The sequence below is a fragment of the Eleutherodactylus coqui genome, chromosome 4 (genome assembly GCF_035609145.1).
Source record: "Eleutherodactylus coqui strain aEleCoq1 chromosome 4, aEleCoq1.hap1, whole genome shotgun sequence".
NCBI classification, from domain to species: Eukaryota; Metazoa; Chordata; class Amphibia; order Anura; family Eleutherodactylidae; genus Eleutherodactylus; species Eleutherodactylus coqui.
The window spans coordinates 242322753-242345785 of record NC_089840.1 but is presented as its reverse complement, the minus strand read 5'-3'; the positions used below and the strand labels follow the sequence as shown (position 1 = coordinate 242345785).

The 23033-nt window shown below is 44.0% G+C and overlaps 1 protein-coding gene across 1 annotated transcript in view; it reads left to right on the top strand.

The window, feature by feature from the left end:
• LOC136626157 (alpha-2-macroglobulin-like) overlaps positions 1-23033 on the top strand; it is a 119976-nt gene that overhangs the window by 61959 nt on the left and 34984 nt on the right. The window contains exons 17-20 of the mRNA XM_066600964.1: positions 12146-12230; positions 12644-12776; positions 17717-17942; positions 21731-21857. Coding sequence (XP_066457061.1) covers positions 12146-12230; positions 12644-12776; positions 17717-17942; positions 21731-21857 — 571 coding nt within the window. The remainder of the gene's footprint in view (positions 1-12145; positions 12231-12643; positions 12777-17716; positions 17943-21730; positions 21858-23033) is intronic.

Genomic DNA, 23033 nt, shown 5'->3' with positions numbered 1-23033 from the left:
CACTCACACACCCATTCATGAATTCATGAATGGGTGAGTGACTGCTGCCTCTCAGCGCTGAGCCAATCAGGGGTAGGTCTGACTCACATCCATTCATGAATTCATGAATGGGTGTGAGTGAGGCATGCCTCTGATTGGCTCAGCGCTGAGCCAATCAGGGGGCAGGTCTGACTCACACCCCCTTCACACCCACTGCAGGACGGCCGCGCGGAGCTCCGGCTGCCGGGAGAAGGTGAGTATACAATTTTTTTTTATTTTAACACATTTTAGGATGAATTGCAGGGAAGGGCTTATATATTTAAGCCCTTACCGACAATTCATCCCGGGCTCGCCCGCAGCACATTGCTTTAAATGGAGGCGGCTCTATTGCCGTCTCCATTGAATGTAATGCGCTAGACAGCTCCGGCCCGTTTCTAATGAAACGCGGCTAGGAGCAGATTTTCGGGCGATTTGCGGGCGACTTGCGCGCACCGGTCACGCGATTTGCGGATGCGCATCCGTCATGCGATCCACAAATCGCGCGAAAAAACGCCCGTCTGACTAAGGCCTAACCCAGAAAACACCACATGGAGGTAACCATGCGACGCTTCCTTTATATAAAATGACATCAGGAAGTGAGAGAATTAGATTACATACATAAAATTTGGACACTAATTCTTTTGCGCTTAGAATTGAATAATCGAGTTGGGACCCATTAACTTTTCCTATTTATGACATAATCAATGCTCGTGCCAAATTTCACGTTTCTATGACACCGGAAAGTGAAAAAATTACATTCCGCACGTAAAATTTCGATGCCAATTCTTTTGCGCTAGAATTGAATAATCGGGTTGGGACCCATTAGCTTTTGCTATTTATGACATAATCAATGCTCGTGCCAAATTTCCCATTTCTATGACACCGGAAAGTAAGAAAATTACATTCCGCACGTAAAATTTGGACGCTAATTCTTTTGCACATGGAATTGAATAATGGAGTTGGGACCCATTCGCTTTTCCTATTTATGACATAATCAATGCTCGTGCCAAATTTCACGTTTCTATGACACCAGAAAGTGAAAAAATTACATTCCGCACGTAAAATTTCGACACCAATTCTTTTGCGCTAGAATTGAATAATGGGGTTGGGACCTATGAACTTTTCCTATTTCTGACATAATCAATGCTCGTGCCAAATTTCACGTTTCTATGACACCGGAAAGTGAAAAAATTAGATTCCGTAGGTAAAATTTCGACGCTAATTCTTTTGCGCATAGAATTGAATAATCGAGTTGGGACCCATTAGCTTTTCTTATTTATGACATAATCAATGCTATTGCCAAATTTTAAGTTTCTTTGACACCGGAAAGTGAGAAAATTAGATTCCGTACTTAAAATTTGGACGCTAATTCTTTTGCGCATAGAATTGAATAATCATGTTGGGACCTATTAACTTTTCCTATTTATGACATATTCAATGCCCGTGCTAAATTTGAAGTTTTTATGACATTGGGAACTGAGAGATTTAGATTATGTACGTTAAATTTCGACGCCAATTCTTTTGCGCTAGAATTGAATAATCGAGTTGGGACCCAATTACTTTTCCTATTTTGGAGATAAGCTATGCTTGCGCCAAAATTCATGTTTCTATGACATCAGGAAGTTGGAGAACTTTTGGTGAGTCAGTTAGTCAGTGAGTCAGTCAGTGAGTCAGTGAGGGCTTTCGTCTTTATATACAGGGTGGAGCGCGGTAATTTGCTAATTTGGGAGTGAAATAAAAAAATAATGAACTTGTAAAAACTTTATTTTATATTATATTTACATTGACCAGTAGTGGAATTTACAAATTATTTGGTTTTAAATATTGTATCTGGCAAATGTTGACCTTCGCTATCCACACACTGCTGCATACGTTTTCTGAAGTTCTCATGCACTCTTTCAAGCATGTCGACTGGTATTCTGGCAATCTCAGCGTCAATATTGTTCCTTAGGTCTTCCAGGGTGTTGGGATGGTTGCAATACACCTTAGACTTCAGGTAACCCCAAAGGAAAAAATCGCATGGGGCTAAGTCTGGTGAGCGTGCCGGCCAGTTAAGATCACCCCTCAGAGAGATAAGCCGTTTATTGAGAGATTGCCAGAATACCAGTCGACATGCTTGAAAGAGTGCATGAGAACTTCAGAAAACGTATGCAGCAGTGTGTGGATAGCGAAGGTCAACATTTGCCAGATACAATATTTAAAACCAAATAATTTGTAAATTCCACTACTGTTCAATGTAAATATAATATAAAATAAAGTTTTTACAAGTTCATTATTTTTTTATTTCACTCCCAAATTAGCAAATTACCGCGCTCCACCCTGTATATATAGATTGAATGTATGCGTGTCTGTGTGTGTGTGTTTGTCCTTTATGCGCTACTACACCATTCATTCGATCGCCATGAAACTTTGGGAAGTTGTTGAGTACACTCCTGGGAAGATTATAGGCATAGTACAACTATCCTACGATAAATGGCGCGCGTTCTCTCACTTCCCAATGTCGTAGAAACATGAAATTTGGCACGAGCATTGATTATGTCATAAATAGGAAAAGCTAATGGGTCCCAACTCAATTATTCAATTCTATACGCAAAAGAATTAGCGTCCAAATTTTACGCACAGAATGTAATTTTCTCACTTTCCGGTGTCATAGAAACGTGAAATTTGGCACGAGCATTGATTATGTCATAAATAGGAAAAGCTTATGGGTCCCAACTCGATTATTCAATTCTAAGCGCCAAAAAATTAGCGTCCAAATTTTACGTACGGAATCTAATTTTCTCGCTTCCCAGTGTCATAGAAACTTGAAATTTGGCACGAGCATTGATTATGTCATAAATAGGAAAAGTTAAAGGGGTTGTCCCGCGGCAGCAAGTGGGTCTATACACTTCTGTATGGCCATATTAATGCACTTTGTAATGTACATTGCGCATTAATTATGTGTGGCGAGCCGCGGGAGGGGCCGACTTTTATACTCGGGTGACATCTGATCGCCCCAGCCACTCACAGCAGGGGGGTGGTATAGGGCTTGAACGTCACAGGGGGAAGTTGTAATGCCTTCCCTGTCTTTCAATTGGCCAGAAAAGCGCGCTAACGTCTCAGAGAGGAAACTGAAAGTAACCGGAACACCGCGTGGTACTCGTTACGAGTAACGAGCATCCCGAACACCCTAATATTCGCACGAATATAAAGCTCGGACGAGTACGTTCGCTCATCTCTATTGAACACGCATCCCATTGCTCGTAATGCCTTTTGCTTTCGGAAATGGAGATGGAAATCAAACGATCTTTGTCTGCCTCTGACAGTCCTCAGGGCTCTGGGTACGTGTGTGCTGCATGCAGAACGTTAAAAAAAATCAGACGCAGCCAGCTACGTTTTACTGCAGGCTTGCGCCAATTTTTTTCCTGCATGGGAAATCCCTGATCTGCTGGAGCCAATAACTTTGCATCACTGCAGTTCCCTGACACATTTGCAGGGCCACAACACAGTTAATAAACTTAGTAGTATTCATTGAATAGACGCAGTGTGGCTTGTCCTTTGAAAAACAAGGGAAAAAATTCTATTTCGCCTGCCTCTGACAGTCCTCAGGGCTCTGGGTACGTGTGTGCTGCGTGCAGAACGTTAAAAAAAATCAGACGCAGCCAGCTACGTTTTACTGCAGGCTTGCGCCAATTTTTTTCCTGCATGGGAAATCCCTGATCTGCTGGAGCCAATAACTTTGCATCACTGCAGTTCTCTGACACATTTGCAGGGCCACAACACAGTTATTAAACTTAGTAGTATTCATTGAATACACGCAGTGTGGCTTGTCCTTTGAAAAACAAGGGAAAAAATTCTATTTCGCCTGCCTCTGACAGTCCACAGGGCTCTGGGTACGTGTGTGCTGCGTGCAGAACGTTAAAAAAAATCAGACGCAGCCAGCTACGTTTTACTGCAGGCTTGCGCCAATTTTTTTCCTGCATGGGAAATCCCTGATCTGCTGGAGCCAATAACTTTGCATCACTGCAGTTCTCTGACACATTTGCAGGGCCACAACACAGTTATTAAACTTAGTAGTATTCATTGAATACACGCAGTGTGGCTTGTCCTTTGAAAAACAAGGGAAAAAATTCTATTTTGGCTGCAGGCTTGCGCCAATTTCTTTCCTGGCTTGGAAATCACTGGTAATACCGCATGCTGAGGGGTAGGGGTAGGCCGAGAGGACGTGGACGCGGCCGAGGACGCGTAGGCCCAAGTGAGGGTGTGGGCACAGGCCGAGCTCCTGATCCAGGTGTGTCGCAGCCGACTGCTGCGCGATTAGGAGAGAGGCACGTTTCTGGCATCCCCACATTCATCGCCCAATTAATGGGTCCACGCGGGAGACCTTTATTAGAAAATGAGCAGTGTGAGCAGGTCCTGTCGTGGATGGCAGAAAGTGCTTCGAGCAAGCTATCATCCACCCAGAGTTCTGCGCCGTCCAGTGCTGCAAATCCGAATCCCCTGTCTGCTGCTCCTCCTTCCTCCCAGCCTCCTCACTCCACTACAATGACACATGCTCAGGAGCGGGAAGACTCCCAGGAACTGTTCTCGGGCCCCTGCTCAGATTGGGCAGCAGTGGTTCCTCTCCCACCAGATGAGTTTATCGTCACTGATGCACAACCATTGGAAAGTTCCCGGGGTCCGGGGGATGAGGCTGGGGACTTCCGGCAACTGTCTCAAGACCTTTCAGTGGGTGAGGAGGACGATGACGATGAGACACAGTTGTCTTGCAGTGAGGTAGTAGTAAGGGCAGTAAGTCCGAGGGAGGAGCGCACAGAGGATTCGGAGGAAGAGCAGCAGGACGAGGAGGTGACTGACCCCACCTGGTGTGCAACGCCTACACAGGACAGGTCTTCAGAGGGGGAGGCACGGGCAGCAGCAGGGCAGGTTGCAAGAGGCAGTGCGGTGTCCAGGGGTAGAGGCAGGGCCAGACCAAATAATCCACCAACTGTTTCCCAAAGCACACCCTCGCGCCATGCCACCCTGCAGAGGCCGAGGTGCTCTAAGGTCTGGCAGTTTTTCACAGAGACGCCTGACGACCGACGAAGAGTGGTGTGCAACCTTTGTCGCGCCAAGATCAGCCGGGGAGCCACCACCAACAGCCTCACCACCACCAGCATGCGCAGACATATGATGGCCAAGCACCCCACAAGGTGGGACGAAGGCCGTTCACCGCCTCCGGTTTGCACCGCTGCCTCTCCCCCTGTGCCCCAACCTGCCACTGAGATCCAACCCCCCTCTCAGGACACAGGCACTACCGTCTCATGGCCTGCACCCACACCCTCACCTTCGCTGTCCTCGGCCCCATCCACCAATGTCTCGCACCGCACAGTCCAGCCGTCGCTAGCGCAAGTGTTGGAGCGCAAGCGCAAGTACGCCGCCACGCACCCGCATGCTCAATCGTTAACCGTCCACATAGCCAAATTTATCAGCCTTGAGATGCTGCCGTATAGGGTTGTGGAAACGGAGGCTTTCAAAGCTATGATGGCGGCGGCGGCCCCGCGCTACTCAGTTCCCAGTCGCCACTACTTTTCCCGATGTGCCGTCCCAGCCCTGCACGACCACGTCTCCCGCAACATTGTACGCGCCCTCACCAATGCGGTTAGTGGCAAGGTCCACTTAACTACGGACACGTGGACAAGCACAGGCGGGCAGGGCCACTACATCTCCCTGACGGCACATTGGGTGAATTTAGTGGAGGCTGGGACAGAGTCAGAGCCTGGGACCGCTCACGTCCTACCCACCCCCAGAATTGCGGGCCCCAGCTCGGTGGTGGTATGTTCGGCGGTGTATGCTTCTTCCACTAAAGCACCTTCCTCCTCCTCCTCCTCCTCAACCTCTGTCTCGCAATCTAGATGTGTCAGCAGCAGCAGGACGTCGCCAGCAGTCGGTGTCGCGCGGCGTGGCAGCACAGCGGTGGGCAAGCGTCAGCAGGCCGTGCTGAAACTACTCAGCTTAGGAGATAGGAGGCACACGGCCCACGAACTGCTGCAGGGTCTGACAGAGCAGACCGACCGTTGGCTTGCGCCGCTGAGCCTCCAACCGGGCATGGTCGTGTGTGACAATGGCCGTAACCTGGTGGCGGCTCTGCAGCTCGGCAGCCTCACGCACGTGCCATGCCTGGCCCACGTCTTTAATTTGGTGGTTCAGCGCTTTCTGAAAAGCTACCCACGCTTGTCAGACCTGCTCGTAAAGGTGCGCCGGCTCTGCGCACATTTCCGCAAGTCCCACACGGACGCTGCCACCCTGCGCACCTTGCAACATCGGTTTAATCTGCCAGTGCACCGACTGCTGTGCGACGTGCCCACACGGTGGAACTCTACGCTCCACATGTTGGCTAGGCTCTATGAGCAGCGTAGAGCTATAGTGGAATACCAACTCCAACATGGGCGGCGCAGTGGGAGTCAGCCTCCTCAATTCTTTTCAGAAGAGTGGGCCTGGTTGGCAGACATCTGCCAGGTCCTTCGAAACTTTGAGGAGTCTACCCAGGTGGTGAGCGGCGATGCTGCAATCATTAGCGTCACCATTCCTCTGCTATGCATCTTGAGAAGTTCCCTGCAAACCATAAAGGCAGCCGCTTTGCGCTCGGAAACAGAGGCGGGGGAAGACAGTATGTCGCTGGATAGTCAGAGCACCCTCCTGTCTATATCTCAGCGCGTTCAGGAGGAGGAGGAGGAGCATGAGGAGGATGAGGAGGAGGGGGAAGAGACAGCTTGGCCCACTGCTGACGGTACCCATGCTGCTTGCCTGTCATCCTTTCAGCGTGTATGGCCTGAGGAGGAGGAGGATCCTGAAAGTGATCTTCCTAGTGCGGACAGCCATGTGTTGCGTACAGGTACCCTGGCACACATGGCTGACTTCATGTTAGGATGCCTTTCTCGTGACCCTCGCGTTACACGCATTCTGGCCACTACGGCTTACTGGGTGTACACACTGCTCGACCCACGCTATAAGGAGAACCTTCCCACTCTCATTCCCGAAGAGGAAAGGGGTTCGAGAGTGTTGCTATACCACAGGACTCTGGCGGACAAGCTGATGGTAAAATTCCCATCCGACAGCGCTAGTGGCAGAAGGCGCAGTTCCGAGGGCCAGGTAGCAGGGGAGGTGCGGAGATCGAGCAGCATGTACAGCCCAGGCAGTGCAACAGTCTTTAAGGGCCTGGACAGCTTTATGGCTCCCCACCAAGACTGTGTCACCGCTCCCCAGTCAAGGCTGAGTCGGCGGGAGCACTGTAAAAGGATGGTGAGGGAGTACGTAGCCGATCGCACGACCGTCCTCCGTGACGCCTCTGCCACCTACAACTACTGGGTGTCGAAGCTGGACACGTGGCCTGAACTAGCGCTGTATGCCCTGGAGGTGCTTGCTTGTCCTGCGGCTAGCGTCTTGTCGGAAAGGGTGTTTAGTGCGGCTGGGGGAATCATCACAGATAAGCGTACCCGCCTGTCAACCGACAGTGCCGACAGGCTAACACTCATCAAGATGAACAAAGCCTGGATTTCCCCAGACTTCTCTTCTCCACCAGCGGACAGCAGCGATACGTAAGCAATACGTAGGCTGCACCCGCGGATGGAAGCTACGTTCTCTCTCACCATCCAAAACGGGGACATTTCTGCTTCATCAATCTGTGTCTAATATTCCTCCTCCTCCTCCTGCTCCTCCTCCTGAAACCTCACGTAATCACGCTGAACGGGCAATTTTTCTTAGGGCCACAAGGCTCACTCATCTAATTTTTCTAAACAATTTTTATATGTTTCAATGCTCTTAAAAGCGTTGAAACTTTAACTTGAACCAATTTTTAGTTAAGCTGGGCTGCCTCCAGACCTAGTTACCACTTAAGCCACATTAACCAAAGCGATTAATGGGTTTCACCTGCCCTCTTGGTTGGCCATGGCCAATTTTTTGGATGTACATTAGTACTGTTGATACAGCAATTTTTGTGGGCCCTCGCCTACAGTGTAATCAAATGAATTTTTAGCCCACCTGCATTACAGCTGACGTTACATCCGCTGTGTTGGGCAATGCAATGGGATATTTCTATGTACCGCCGGTGGCTTCCTGGCACCCACCCATGCTGTGGGTCCACAGGGAATTATAAATGCATCTGTTTCCACTTGTAAAGAACCCCAGTCTGACTGGGGCATGCAGTGTGGGCCGAAGCCCACCTGCATTAAGCACGACATTACTACCTCAGCTGTGTTGGGCAATGCAATGGGATATTTCTATGTACCGCCGGTGGCTTCCTGGCACCCACCCATGCTGTGGGTCCACAGGGAATTATAAATGCATCTGTTTCCACTTGTAAAGAACCCCAGTCTGACTGGGGCATGCAGTGTGGGCCGAAGCCCACCTGCATTAAGCACGACATTACTACCTCAGCTGTGTTGGGCAATGCAATGGGATATTTTTGTGTATCGCCGGTGGGTTCCAGGGAGCTACCCATGCTGTCGGTCGACAGGGACTTCGCAATAGGGAGTTGTACCTGCCTGTGTCTATGAATTAAAAAGCCCGGTCTGACTGGGGCATGCAGAGACACCTTGACAGAATGAATAGTGTGTGGCACATAGGTTCCCCATTGCTATGCCCACGTGTGCAGCTCCTGATGGCGGTGGCACAGGATTCTATTTCTCATTGCTTCTGTACAGCATTGTGGGCTATTGCCCCGCCCCTTTTAAAGAGGGTCGCTGCCTAGCCGTGCCAACCCTCTGCAGTGTGTGCCTGCGGTTCCTCCTCATGGCAGACGCACTTCTAAATAGACATGAGGGTGGTGTGGCATGAGGGCAGCTGAAGGCTGCGCAGGGACACTTTGGTGTGCGCTGTGGGGGGGAGGGGGGCGGTTGGGCAGCATGTAACCCAGGAGAAGTGGCAGTGGAGTGTCATGCAGGCAGTGATTGTGCTTTGTTGGAGGTAGTGTGGTGCTTAGCAAAGGTATGCCATGCTAATGAGGGCTTTTCAGAAGTAAAAGTTGTTGGGAGGGGGGGGGGCACTCTTGCCGCTATTGTGGCTTAATAGTGGGACCTGTGAACTTGAGATGCAGCCCAACATGTAGCCCCTCGCCTGCCCTATCCGTTGCTGTGTCGTTCCCATCACTTTCTTGAATTGCCCAGATTTTCACACAAGGAAACCTTAGCGAGCATCGGCGAAATACAAAAATGCTCGGGTCGCCCATTGACTTCAATGGGGTTCGTTACTCGAAACGAACCCTCGAGCATCGCGGAAAGTTCGTCCCGAGTAACGAGCACCCGAGCATTTTGGTGCTCGCTCATCTCTAGTGTTCAACTACAAAATGATGCATCCGCCGAACGTTTCACAAGACAATTGCAGGATGTTGAGAATGCTGAGGTAAAATGAAAGCTGTGCTGTGATTGGTTGCTATTTCTTATACTGCTGAGGTAACATGAAAGCTGTGCTGTGATTGGTTGCTATATATTATACTGCTGAGGTAACATGAAAGCTGCGCTGTGATTGGCTGTTATATATTATACCGCTGTGGTAACTAGAAAGCTGCGCTGTTATTGGTTGTTATCTAGATATATAAAAACGAATGTATGTCTGTCTGTCTTCGCAGCAACGCGCGACGGGTAAGCTAGTCATACATAAAACATGTAAAAGTTTTGATGACAAAGCATTTTCACCAGTAAAAAATATGTTGGTTATTTCTTTTTGTACAAAAATGCAGTACAATATATTCTATCTATCTATCTATCTATCTATCTATCTATCTATCTATCTATCTATCTATCTATCTGTCTTCTACGAATTTATTAATCTATGTATCTTTCTATAAATCTATCACAAATACAGGGAAACCTAAGCAGAATACCATCTATTTGAGAAGATCCCTACCACCGCTCAGATTTCTCTATGACTAATTTGTAAATAAAGTATATTGTAGTCTCCCCTGTTCTTAAAAAGACCATCTCCTATTCTTACTTATTTCCAGGGGTGTAGTCCACAAAAATGCCATTGCTGTAGAGTGTGAGGAAGCACAGGGAAAGCTATCAGCATTGAATGGTCTAGTAATAAAGGTGGAGCTATTCAGTGTCATGCTTGTGGGCATGCTCATGAAAATAAAGATTGTGATTAAGTAAATAGGGACTTTGCTAAGGTGCTGATACAGTACCCATATATCTGTAGATGAGTCAACAGTGTGATGCAGCAGCAAAAAAGCAAACACAGTTCTGGGATGTATTAAGAGAAGCATAGAGTCTAGATTATGTGAGGTAATTATTCCCCTCTACTTTTCCTTATTCAGAGCTCATCTGGAATGCTGTGTCAACTTCTGGGCACCACAATTTAAAAAAGACATAGACAAACTGGATCAGGTTCAGAGAAGAGCTACCAGGATGGTGAGCGGTCTGCAAATCATGTCCTTTGAGGAATGATTAAAGGATCTGGGAATGCAAAAAAGAAGGCTGAGAAGAGGCTTAATAGTTGTCACAGTACAGAAGGATAAGCCCTATTCTCATTTGCACAAGGAAAGACTAGAAGCAATGGAATGAAACTGAAATGGAGCAGAAACAAATTAGATATTAAAAAAAGCTTTTTGACAGTGAGGGTGATCAATGAGTGGAACAGGTTACAATGGGAGGTGGTGAGTTGAATAGTACAACTCCGGTCTTGATAGTGTCCATAAATATAAGAAATAGCGGTCTAACTATTACATCACTTAGTTCCCTTAGAACCCTTGGGATAATCTAATAATAATAATCTCTCAATATCAAAGTTACACAGGAATACTCACAGGTATCCAGTAGTTCTTCATATACACATCAAGCATTATACTCACATATATGGAGTACATCCTACAATGCAGTTGAAGAAAATTCTTTCCAAATGCCAATCTAAAGACAGCAGCAGAGATGTTGGACTAAAATAGCACTATACACTCCCTGCACAATCTCTACCTAACAATGGGTGGTTACCCTGAAAAACTGCTCCCTTTCTTGTTGAGTGATGTTTCTAGCTCTTCATGCTGTAGACACCATAAGTTCCACCACTAATGCACTTGCACCACTCTGACAATGGCAAATGTGCGTGAAGTCAGTCCAGTCAGAGTTACTGTGAATGTGCCTGATCGTTCAGTGCAGCATAGGCGCATTGGTGAGGGAAAACATAATGTCTCCAGCGGGAAGAGCTGGAGGCATTACTCAGAAAAAAAGAGGGTGTTTTTTGCAGAAAAGGTTGGGATAGAGCCTGGACTGATGCAGAGGTGGACCGCCCAGCAGATGGTTCACGACTCATTAGCATGTGGTGCAGGAGAAACTTATTGGCCAATATCCCATCCTCTCTCACAGATTATTTATTATTGTCCTCACTTTCCTCATTACCTTCATCCACAGCAGTAGCCTGTAGCAGCATTGTCTTCATCTACACGTCTTTTCCTTGCAATAGAAGTAAAGCGCTTTAATTTTATTTTGGTCATGTGACCTCAAGACATTATGACCTACCAAAAGCAACTCTATTGAACAAATCCTCTCTACTGACTCTCTCAGGACCTTTGTCATGTGACTATAATGTCCTTACGGGTCCTACATTTTTCTTATCGCAGTTTTGCCATGATTTGTGCAAAATCACAGAGAAAAGACTGAAAATTGGGTCCTGCAATTTTCTGGGTAATGCTTAGTCATGTTACATGGCCTGTTACAAGGTTGGACATTGATTTATCGGGTAAGTTGCCTTCTAAAATAGATGGTATTAGAGACACAGTTTTCCTCCTTCCCAGAAGGGGAGCATTTTTGCGTATTTGTTTTTCCAGGGGAGCACTGTGTGGCCTATGGGACCCCCTATGCCTTGCCCACAAAAAGAAACAGTGATTCCACCCCCCCCCCCCCCGACCCATATGCAAACTGTTTCACTGATGTCATAATTTTAAGAACGTTTAATTATTTGTGTGTTTTGTGTACTGTACATGTTGCCAACTGTATGAGAAAATTTAACCACCATTATATACATTTTTTCTTTGAGCGGTCCATTCCGATAAAAGAATATTTTTTGTTACATTTTGAGTGGTTGTCTTTAAGAGGCTTACCTGTATATTTATTTATCTAGTGCTTTCTTCCTCTGTAATTAACCACAGATTGATTTATCAAGTAATTTTCCTCTCTTATAGGCCCTGAGATTAAAAATAATAACGAGTGCAGATATAAAGAAGCCTAAAAAATGCTTAATACCCATTATGCGTAAGAGACATGGTGGTAAGTTATACATAAAAATATCTGTTATGTCTTAAGTGTTTTATTGAATTTTCGATAGAGAACAAAAGGGAAAAAATCTTACTACATGCTATAATTGATATATTAGCTGCTAGATTACATTTAGAGGAGTTCTTCATTTTTGACTGTCCCTACTTCTTAGAAGAGTCCTTGACAATAAGCTGATAACAGAGTGTCTTCCTTGCTGGGACTCCAATAAAAACTGTACTTTGTAATTGAATATTTTCTATTTAGGAAGTAAAGACATTTTTTTCTAAACTAGATAATCCATTTAAGAAATTATTTGTTTAATCCTTGCAATAAATAGAGTTCTAATTAACAATGAAGCACAGATGAAGATTAGTTACAAGTCTGTATTTTTTATTAATATCCATGTGTTGGTTCATAAGGTACAGTCTCTAAGCACCCAGCTGAAGTGCCAATCGCACGAAACCCTACAGTACGAGCTGTACGCATGGAAATACAAGAGACTGAAAAAGTGAGAGCATATTTTCCTGAGACTTGGATTTGGAAACTTGTTCCTCTAGGGTGAGTTATTGCCAGAAAACTGTCTATAAATGTATTTTTCAACACTTTAAGGCTTTGTTCCCATGAGCGTATATAGTTTTCATGCCCGGCCGATTTACGCTACGATCTGAGCAGTTAAAACTCATGAACAGGCGCACAAATCTAATGCCTTTCAGGCGCATATATGCTGAGTCCGCCATGCCGTCGCCCCTTGCCTTCCCTCCCCGGCTCACTTCCTTTCCCCTCCCCTCTGGCTGATTGCAATGGGAGGGGACGTGATCGGGGCGGAGCTAATTGTAGCTCCATTCGGCCTCTTCCCATTGCTGGCTGCAGAGAAGGGGTGGGGGCTTAGCCCCGACCCAGTCCCGCTCTTTGTCTGCAGCCACCAATAGGAGAAGGCAGGATGGGTTGGTGCTTATCTCTGCCCCCACACTCTCCCATTGCAATCAGCCGGATGGGAGGAGAGAAGTGGGAGGGAGTTTAGCAGTCACGCTGCTAAACTCCCTCCCACCTCCCTTCTCCGGCCGCTGTCATTGGCTCCTATAGGAGCCCATGTAGTGGCCAATGTATTCTGTCCCAAAAGATAGTTCCAGGACTATCTATTGGGCCTGACGTAAAAATGTCTGGCGCCATATTGGCCGACCGGTATCAGATCACAGCGTATATCGGCCGACCATAAAAACGGCGGGTCGATATACGCTTGTGTGAACAAAGCCTAAGGATACTAAGAAGCCATAAGATGAAGCAAGCAAGAAATAAATACCATTGTAAAAAATACTCCAAATTAAGAAAGCCTCAAATGAAACTTAGATGAAAATCATAATTTCCCAAGTTAAGTAGAAGAATGAGATTAGCGCTCCGATGTGAGGTGGAGAAAACGAACACAGGATACTTGATAGATTTATGTGTATATAGGACCTGCGGAGCACATGACAAGTCATGTGCCCCTGCTGTGTCACTCTCCGGCCCAGCACCCGCCCCCCCAGTATACGAGCAGTCATGTGACACCCAATGTTCTCCTACAGTGACTCCCCTGCTCCTCCTAGAGCTCATTTCACATAGCGTTCCTCTGTCATTTCTCCAGGGGATTTATTTAGCCATCAGTTATTTCCTTTTTTCACCATCCTATATCATCCTCCTTCCCCCCTCCTTCCACCCCCTGAGCCACGTAACCACACACGTGACCCGCAAGGGGCGGTAACCAGCAGATGCTGCCTCCATTCATTCAGTCATGTTCACTATAAATGTAACTATGTTTTACCACCCTGTATGCTTGATAAAGGCTGATGTTTCAGCCGAAACGCGTTGCACCCTGGGAATAAAGAACATTTATAACGTCATAACTTGGACAAGATTCATTTCTACAAGCTGACCTGGATTTTCAGGGGTGTCATTTGCACTGACAACCCTGCTAAGTAAGTTCCTTCTGCCTTCTCATTTCACCTATCCGATTACTGGAGCACGTTTTTTTTTTCTAATTTGTTGTCTACTGCCAATTTCCCAAGTTAGTAAGCAAATCACAGTAATGCAGTTCTTTAAGTTTGGCAAAACTTCAGCAAATGTATATAGGGCTACTGGTATGTCTTATGATCTACAGTCATGTGAAAAGGTAAATTATTATTTTTTTTTAATGTATGCGGACATATCAATATTTGATCTTTATTAAGCAGTGGGTAATGGAACAGAGAATTATGTTATCACTACCTTAGGGTGCATTCCCACGAACGTATATCGGCTCGGTTTTCACGCCGAGCCGATATACATTGTCCTCGTGTGCAGGGGGGGGGAGGATGGAAGAGCCAGGGGCAGGAACTGTGCTCCCGCCCCCTTTCTGCCTCCTCTCCGCCCCTCTGCACTATTTGCAATGGGAAGAGGCGGGACGGGGCAGGGCTAATTCTCGGACCTTAGCCCCGCCCCCATCTTGCCTCCTCTCATTGCAAATAGTGCAGAGGGGCGGAGAGGAGGCACAGAGGGGGCGGGAGCCTCAGTTCCTGCTTCTGGCTCTTCCATTCTCCCCCCCCCCCCTGCAGAGAGATGCAACGTATATCGGCTCGGCGTGAAAACCGAGCCGTTATACATTCGTGGGAATGCACCCTTAAAGAGCTGGAATTAAAACCAAACTCACAAGTCAGGTTCAAATGATTAGGACATTGATTGTACTTTAAACAAATTGATATCAATTATTCAACTATTCAATGGAGATAGAAGATAATCACAACTTGCCCAAGGTCAGGCCATCTCAAGCCCCATTTACATGCAGTGAATGTCGTTTGAATGAACGAACGACGACTTAAAAACTTTTTTCTTTAATATGCTGAGTGTTTACACATAAAGATAATTGTTTGAAATCCTCACCATTTCTCTCATTAGCTATGTAAACACTGTATGTGTTGTTTGTTCGGGTGGGCATGTGTTTATGCAAAGAATCTCTGGCCGGGAGGTTTTTAATTAGTGCGAAGAAAAAGCAGTTGTCTTCTGCTGCATGTGTTATTGTGTTTAGCACGACAAACAATGACCCGTCCCCTGTTGTTTGAAAGACTAAATGACCGAGCGAATGCCATTTAAACGTAACAACAAGCAAACAAACTAACAACTAATTTTTAATATAAATTCTTTATTTATAGATTTGAGGGGGGAAAATAGGGGAATGGGGCACAGGTGAAATAGCACACCAGAATTCTCACAACAATCGTAATTGTAAAATTGCATTGCAACATCAATGAATCGGATTACAAAAAGAGAGACAGAATTAACAAAGATAAAGGGTAGGACAGGAACAAGGGGGAATAGAAGCTCTGCTTGTTGATCTATTAACAGAATTAAATGAAAAATGCATTGTATTAAAGAAGTATGTATACCTTGGCTAATAAGTTTAGCTGAGAGGTAGAAGTATTTATTCTTAAAGGAAATCCACTTGGCGCAAGTTTAAAGATATTTCTCCACCTTTCCTTCTTGCAGAAGTCTCGTTTTTTTAAAGGCTGCTATGTAGGCTGATCTCGTTTTGCCATTCCCGGACGATGGGGGGATCTGTTTCCCTCTGGTGTCTAGGGATTAGTATTTTGGCTATGTCACTATTTTTATGCAGGCTGAAAGTCAGCAATAAATGACTAGTGAGCGAAAGGCGCATGATAGCTATGGGACTACACGATTATCGCTCACTTTCGCTTGTTTGAACGAATTTTGAGTAATCGTTGTGCTTAAATGTGCCTTCAATCTATTAAATCTGAGAGTTACACACAAGATGCTAAAGGAAGTCTCTAAGAACCCCTAAATTTGATTACAGTATCTACAGGTAGCTCCTACTATTAATGTCAAATTGCATGGATCTACAATTACAAAAGGCCTGTACAAATTAGATATACATCAGATGTGTTAATTGCTGTCCTAAAAGAACATCTAAACTACAGATGACCATTAAAGGTGGATTCACAAGAGTGTGTTTATGTGTGCACAATCGTGCGCACAAAATTGCGCGCCTATTAGAACCATTGTTTTCCTGTAATGTGTTCACATGTCCGTGTTTTCAGAGGCGTGCAAACGGGCACACCACAAGACATAGGACATGTAAGGTCTGAACTTTATATTGCCTCCTATGGGACATGCAACACTTTCCTCTGGCCGAGTGAACGAGCCAATATACTACAATGGCTGTAAATGTTTCCAAGGACAGTGGCCTCGTTATTTTTTATTTTTTTTGGTTTCCATTTGCATTAAAAACTCCATACTGTGGGGGCTTGCCTGTAGCAATGAATACGCTGTATTTTTTGGGGGGGGCAGGGTGGTGGAATGCACAGAGCTTCGTCCACTTGTGTTGTTACATGTACGTGGACGTGCACTTTTGTGCGCACATATGTACGCAGACGCTCGTGTGAATCCACGCTAACTCCTAGTCTCTGGGCAGACAAGGTAATGATAAATTATTTGAACAAATAGACAGGCTTGGCAAAAATCAAAGACAGCATTTCATATGAAGAACATGAAAGGCATCGAAAAAAAAGTACACATAAAAATGTTAATCATGGTTTCCAATAAAAAACAGTTTTAGAGACAGTATGAGAAACATTTTTTTCTTAGAAACTTCCATTCTGCAATGAATAATTAAATTGGCACCAGTCCAAACAGTACAGAAGAGAGAGCTGAATTATATGTAATTCAACCCACTTTATGGCAACTGCTCTTGACTAGAGATGATCGAGCATGCTCGGTAAGGGCAGTTACTCGAGAGAGCAACGCTATTTTTAAGTAACTGCATGCTCATCTCTCTCTCCCCCCAGCTCCCCTCCGCAACCCGCCGCTCACCCACCCCTCGGCCCCACCGAATTTTCTCTGACGAGCATGCAGTTACTCGAAAATAGCGTTGCTCTCTCGAGTAACTGCCCTTACTGAGCTTGCTCGCTCATTTTACTCTTGACTATAAAGACTGGTTGACTTTTTTTCAAAAGGAAATTCTTTTGAGTAGGTGAAACAGATTCCAAAAAAGGCTTCTAACCCTTTGTGGACCCGTAGCGGCAGCGTTGGCTGTGGTGACTATCCAAATGCTAAAGTGATCACACTAACTTATCAGTCATGATCTCAAAATGAAAGACAACTGCAAAATTAAGCAGTAACATCTTTTCTGTGCCTAAACAAAACTTTAATGCCACAGACTGACATTTTGAAGGATCTTCCTATCTGATTGGAGTACCACTCCTGTTGCATACACTATATTAAAGGTAGCCTGTCATGGTGAACATGCTGTACAATCTGTAGAGAGGATGAAGCTAAAGAGCAGAAGCATTGATACATAGCACTATGGGAAAAGATGTAGTATAATTTTTATTTAGTCTAATGAGGCAAGTGGGTGATCATTGACAGCAATATCTGAACGCATGCTTATACTGGGTAGGCTGTTTATTATGTAGTCACCCTGCCCAATGGATTCATATATTATTCTAAAAATCTATTCCATTTGTTCTATACAGAGAGTCTGGCAAAACCGAACTCCACTATCAAGCACCGGATACCATTACTAATTGGGATGCAGGAGCCATATGTATGGGACCCAGTGGATTTGGCCTTTCTCCTTCATCATCACTTAGAGTTTTTCAGCCCTTCTTTGTGGACCTTACCCTCCCATATTCTGTTGTCAGAGGAGAGTCATTTACTCTTAAAGCTTCAGTTTTTAACTACCTGAAGCAATGTATAAAGGTAAACAATCTGACAAGAAATTAATAAAATTGTGCAAAATCAAGAAATTTTCCCCTTCAGTGCCTCAGTCATCTCATACAATGCTCAACTCGAACAGTCTTTAAAGTAACAATCAGACCAGATAAGCCCCTCAACCCATACTCATGAATTTAGCTCATACCATTGCCTATAGATTCAGAGTGAAAAAAGCTAAATGTCAACTTATGACGTAAATGCTACTGATTTGTTTAATAAATCTCATCAAACTCTAATACAAGGGATGTTAAAGGCATTCTTCAAGATTAGAAATAAAGATTACAAAAATATAAAAAAAATAAAAGTATGACTTATTTTCCAGAAATAGCACTTATTTGTCTATTGACTCTGTCCTGTATTGCACTTCAGTTTGTCTCAAATGAATGCCAGATATTGCCCATGGATAAGAGTAGCACTGTTTCCATATAGGAAAAGACCCTTTCCCTACTCAAATAGGCTCCTGGCACACTAACGTATTATGGGGCCATATGCTGGCTGTGTTATTCCACGGACAGCACATGGCCCCATTATAGCCTGTGAGGGTGTACACATTTCTATTCCTGTCCATTTCACAAACAAGAAATAGGAAATGCCAATGCACGTGAATATGCTGTGTCCGTGTATATTGAACAGCACACAGACTGGTGTTCATGTGCTGTCCAATGCACACTTATGGCTAGTATGCAAGTAACCATAGTTGATCAGTGTAAACTTAGACCAGGCAGTCTAAAAATGTGACAAATTTATCAGTGTCATGTTGGATAATAAATTTGGCGTATTTTTAGACATTTTTGTCTAACTTTCTATCACCTATTGGTTGACTTAGTTTGCTCCCAAATTTTTACCACAATTTTGGTGCACATTGTTTTATTCAAGCCATGCCCCTTTCTCACTAAGTCACTTACCTTCTTTAGCGAGGTGCAGCCGATCACTATTTTTAGTGCTTTTGTAAAACTAAATGTGGTATTATGCAACAGAAAAGTGCCAAAGTTTGGCAGATTTTAAGTTAATGTCTAGGAGCAATCACGTTAGGAAATCTTGCCAATTTTCTCCCTATTGCAGGTTTTCTTTAAGAAATTATTTTCATATAGCTGTAGCATATGTCATAAGGCTGTGGCATGGAGACTGTTTTTGAGCTACTTTCCAATTTTGAATTTCCAATCAAGTTACAGCTGCAGTTTATGGGAATATTGAGCGTTGCACATAACTGTGTGCACTCATGTGAAACTCTTATATATATATATTTTGTTTGTTATCTCAGTGTTAATTGTGGGGAATTGTCCCTTTAACCCCTTCCCGCTCCAGGACGTACCGGTATGTCCTGGGAGCCTGGTACTTCCCGCAACAGGACGTACCGGTACGTCCTGGGGATAGCGCGAGATCACATAAGATCCCGCGCTATCCTGCAGCGGGAGCCGGCTGTCAGTCACAGCCGGCGTCCCGCTGTTAACCCCTTCCCTGCCGCAATCTAAGTATATTGCGGCAGGGAAAGAGTTCACAGAGGGACCGCACTCCCTCTGTGTCTCCGGCCGGCACTCACGATGTCATCGCGAGAGCCCGGCCTGTCACCATGGCAACAGGACGCCAGACACTGGCGTTCTGTATTGCCTGTGCCTATAATCGCTGTACAAGAGATAAGGCATGGGAGAGCAGTAGCTCTGCCATGCCTTATAACAGCGATCATAGGCATAGTGCTGCAAGTCCCTCTGAGGGACTTAAATAGTGTAAAAAAAAGAAAAGTGTAAAAAAAAGAAAAATGTTAAAAAAAAATGTAAAAAACCCCCTTTTTTATGCTTTTTCTAATATTAGCATTAAAAAAGGGAAAAAAATTAAAACCCCACATATTGGGTATTGACACGTCCATAACGATGTGTACAAAAAGTTGATCACGCTTTTTATTTTGTACGACAAAAAGCGTAAAAAAAACGCAAAAAAACAGAGGCAAAATGCTCCCAAAAAATGCAATAAAAGTGATAAAAAAGCCATACATTCCCCAAAATGGTACCAATAAAAACTACAGCTCGTCTCGCAAAAAATAAGCCCTCATAGAGCTCCGTACATAGAAAAATAAAAAAGTTACAGGACTTTGAATGCAGCTATAGAGAAAAAAAAAGATTTCCCAAAAAAAGGGGGTTTTATTGCAAAAAAGTGTAAAAACCTAAAAAAATTAACAATTTTGGTATCGTTGTTACCGTACCAACCCGCAGAAAAAAATTTAGTGTGTCATTGATGCTGCATGATTAACGCTGTAAAAAAAGAAAAAGAAATCTATGGCAGAATTGATGCGTTTTCTCTCCCTGTTATCATAAAAAAAAAAAAAAAAATTACGATATAGTCTATGTACCCAAAAGTGGCACCGTTACAAAACTACAGCTCGTCACGCAAAAAACAAGCCCTTATACGGCCGCGTCCATGGAAAAATAAAAAAGTTATGGCTTTTGAAAAATGGAGATGGAAAAATACCAAATAATCGCTTGGTCCTCAACGCCAAAATAGGCCGTGTCATTAAGGGGTTAATTGATGCTGGGCGGTGGGCGGACATGGTAAGAAAATTGAGATGCGTACTCTTGCAGGAGATGGAGGAGCCTATAAAAAGAAGCCTTGGGGTTCTTTTCTTCTGTGGCTGCTCAACTGTGAAGAGACGGTCCTTCCAGGACACTGCACTCCTCCTGATTAGAGAGCCACCAAATTTTCTAATTCCAGCTAAGTTGGTTGAGAAAGAACTGATCCTGCAACCGTATGAGTACTAGAAGCATTAGTCTCATACTGTTAAAGTCCGTCACACCTCCTGAGTTGCTCCCTCTTGAAAGACGCTGTTCTTTAACTCTTTCACTGTAAAGAATAAAGTTGACTGTAAGCATTCGGACACAGTGAAGTGGTTGTGGCCTATTACCTCCCCTTAAATCTAGCCTGACATTTGGAACCTCTACTACAGAGAATTTCTGCGGAAACACCCGACGACCTACCAGCATGTGGAAGTAAGGCCATAGTTGGCATCCCCTTCAAGCTCTTACTCCCCTAAGCATGACCTATCCCAGCACTTGATTTCACTTCAGCTGTCAATCAATAGTTAAAATTGGAAAGTTGTACTACAAAATATTTCCAGGTAGCCCCACCCTAAATGTTGGATCGATTCTGATCCTAACTTTGGAACCCTCAACTATCAGGAGATCCGTTGATCCCTGTTTGCTGGTTTCAGGCCATCACATTCTCCATAAACTTAAATTCAGATTGTGTGTATCCATTGAAGTGTATAATAGTTTTGGAAAGAGCTGAAAGCTGCTTTTTATTAGTTGCTGTAACCCCTATAGACTTATATGCATATGCGATAAATTCCTAAGTTGGGAATATTCCTTCAAAGATGCAAAGATGTCCTGTCTCTTCACTGAACATGTCTTTTTTAGTAAGTACATTTATTACCCATGAAAAAAAAACTATTTGGAACATAATGTTTTATAATTCTGCATTGTATGATTCCTCTCTTCTTTCTGCTAGAAATGTAGTAAACAAATACAATTGGACTATACAATTCTCATTGACAAATGGGTGTGTCTTACACAGTCTGACACCGTTAGCCATGATTAGATAATGTAACACCTGATTGTCAATTTATTCATACATTTTAGGAGGAATGACAGAGGAACAGTACAACACAGTTATGAGAAAAGTTGCTGCAGAATGGTTTTTCACGGGGAATGCAAGTAGTTACTAAATCAGATGTGGAGTGGTGACAGGTCTCCTTTAAGCAATTTTTTTCAATATATTTCTGTCAGGTACAAACCACCCTGCAGACCACTGATGAATTAGAAGAGAAACTGTGTCCTGACTGTCACTATAGCAGCTGTCTCTGTGCAGATGAGAGTAAAACCTTTTACTGGAACCTAAAGGCCTCTAAACTAGGTAAGTGTCAGGAAACCCATAAGGAGCCACTTTTGGATGCATTTTTAATACTGCATTTGAAAAATTGTAGATTTTTTTGATGTTTATTCCATCTAGACAGGAAATACAGTTATGTTGAAATTCTGAAAATACACATGACAATCATTGGAAAAATTATTGTTTTTATACTATTTTTATAGGTAATTCCCAATGAGATTCTAGATTCTTAAACTGTTCTAAAGACATTCTTTCATAATATACCTAGAGAAGTCATTAATATTGAGAATGACATTTCCATTTTTCTACCTTTAGCTAACTCTCATATGAGCTTTGACTTGAATAACTGTCCTAATTTAAATACTGGATATGAGGTAGATGTGGCCCAAGAATGACCTGGCTCATAATATTCCAGTTTAGGGGCTACTATATGTTACTTTCACAAAAAAAAAATCTTATTACTATGCATCTAAAATAAAAAAAATAAAGAAACTTTTCAAACAGCCAGATTAAATATGTTCTACCATTTTTTGTCTACAGCTCCTATGTAGACTTATACATTAGGTTACAAACAATCCCTCTTTAGTCTAATCCTACAGTGATATTGCTTTTCATCTGTCCCTCAATACTTGCTAATATGCATTTGGTTGATTAGCATAAAGAAGGGGGCACATGAACTATAGAGTATGCCAGCAGGTCCAGACTATGGAGGGTTTGTTTGTAGTCTGTTACTATAGAGATACATAAGTCTACACAGGAACTGTAGACACAAAATGGTAATAAAAAAACAAAACTAGACTATTTGCAAAATTGTTTCATTCTTCATTATAAATGCATTGTAAAAATAAAAAGTCACTGCAATGAGGACAAAAATTGACCAAACAACCAAATCAAATGGTGAATCTAAGTTCTATTCAGAAGAATCATCCACAAGATATTCCATAAATGTCCAATAAAAGCAGGTCCCACCTTTGGGACCCACACATATCCTGATATCTGTCCTCAATGGCCCTTGGCCAAACTGTATGTTGGGCTCCTGGAGTGGTTGGGAGTTATGAAAACAGCCAAGAAGGCTATCTTAGGGTATGTTGACACGGCAGAATCTGACATGGTATTTTCCATCTTTAAAACTGTGCCAGAAATCCACAAATATTCTGCAATGGTTTTGCCATAGATCCACATATGGGTTTAGCCCTATCA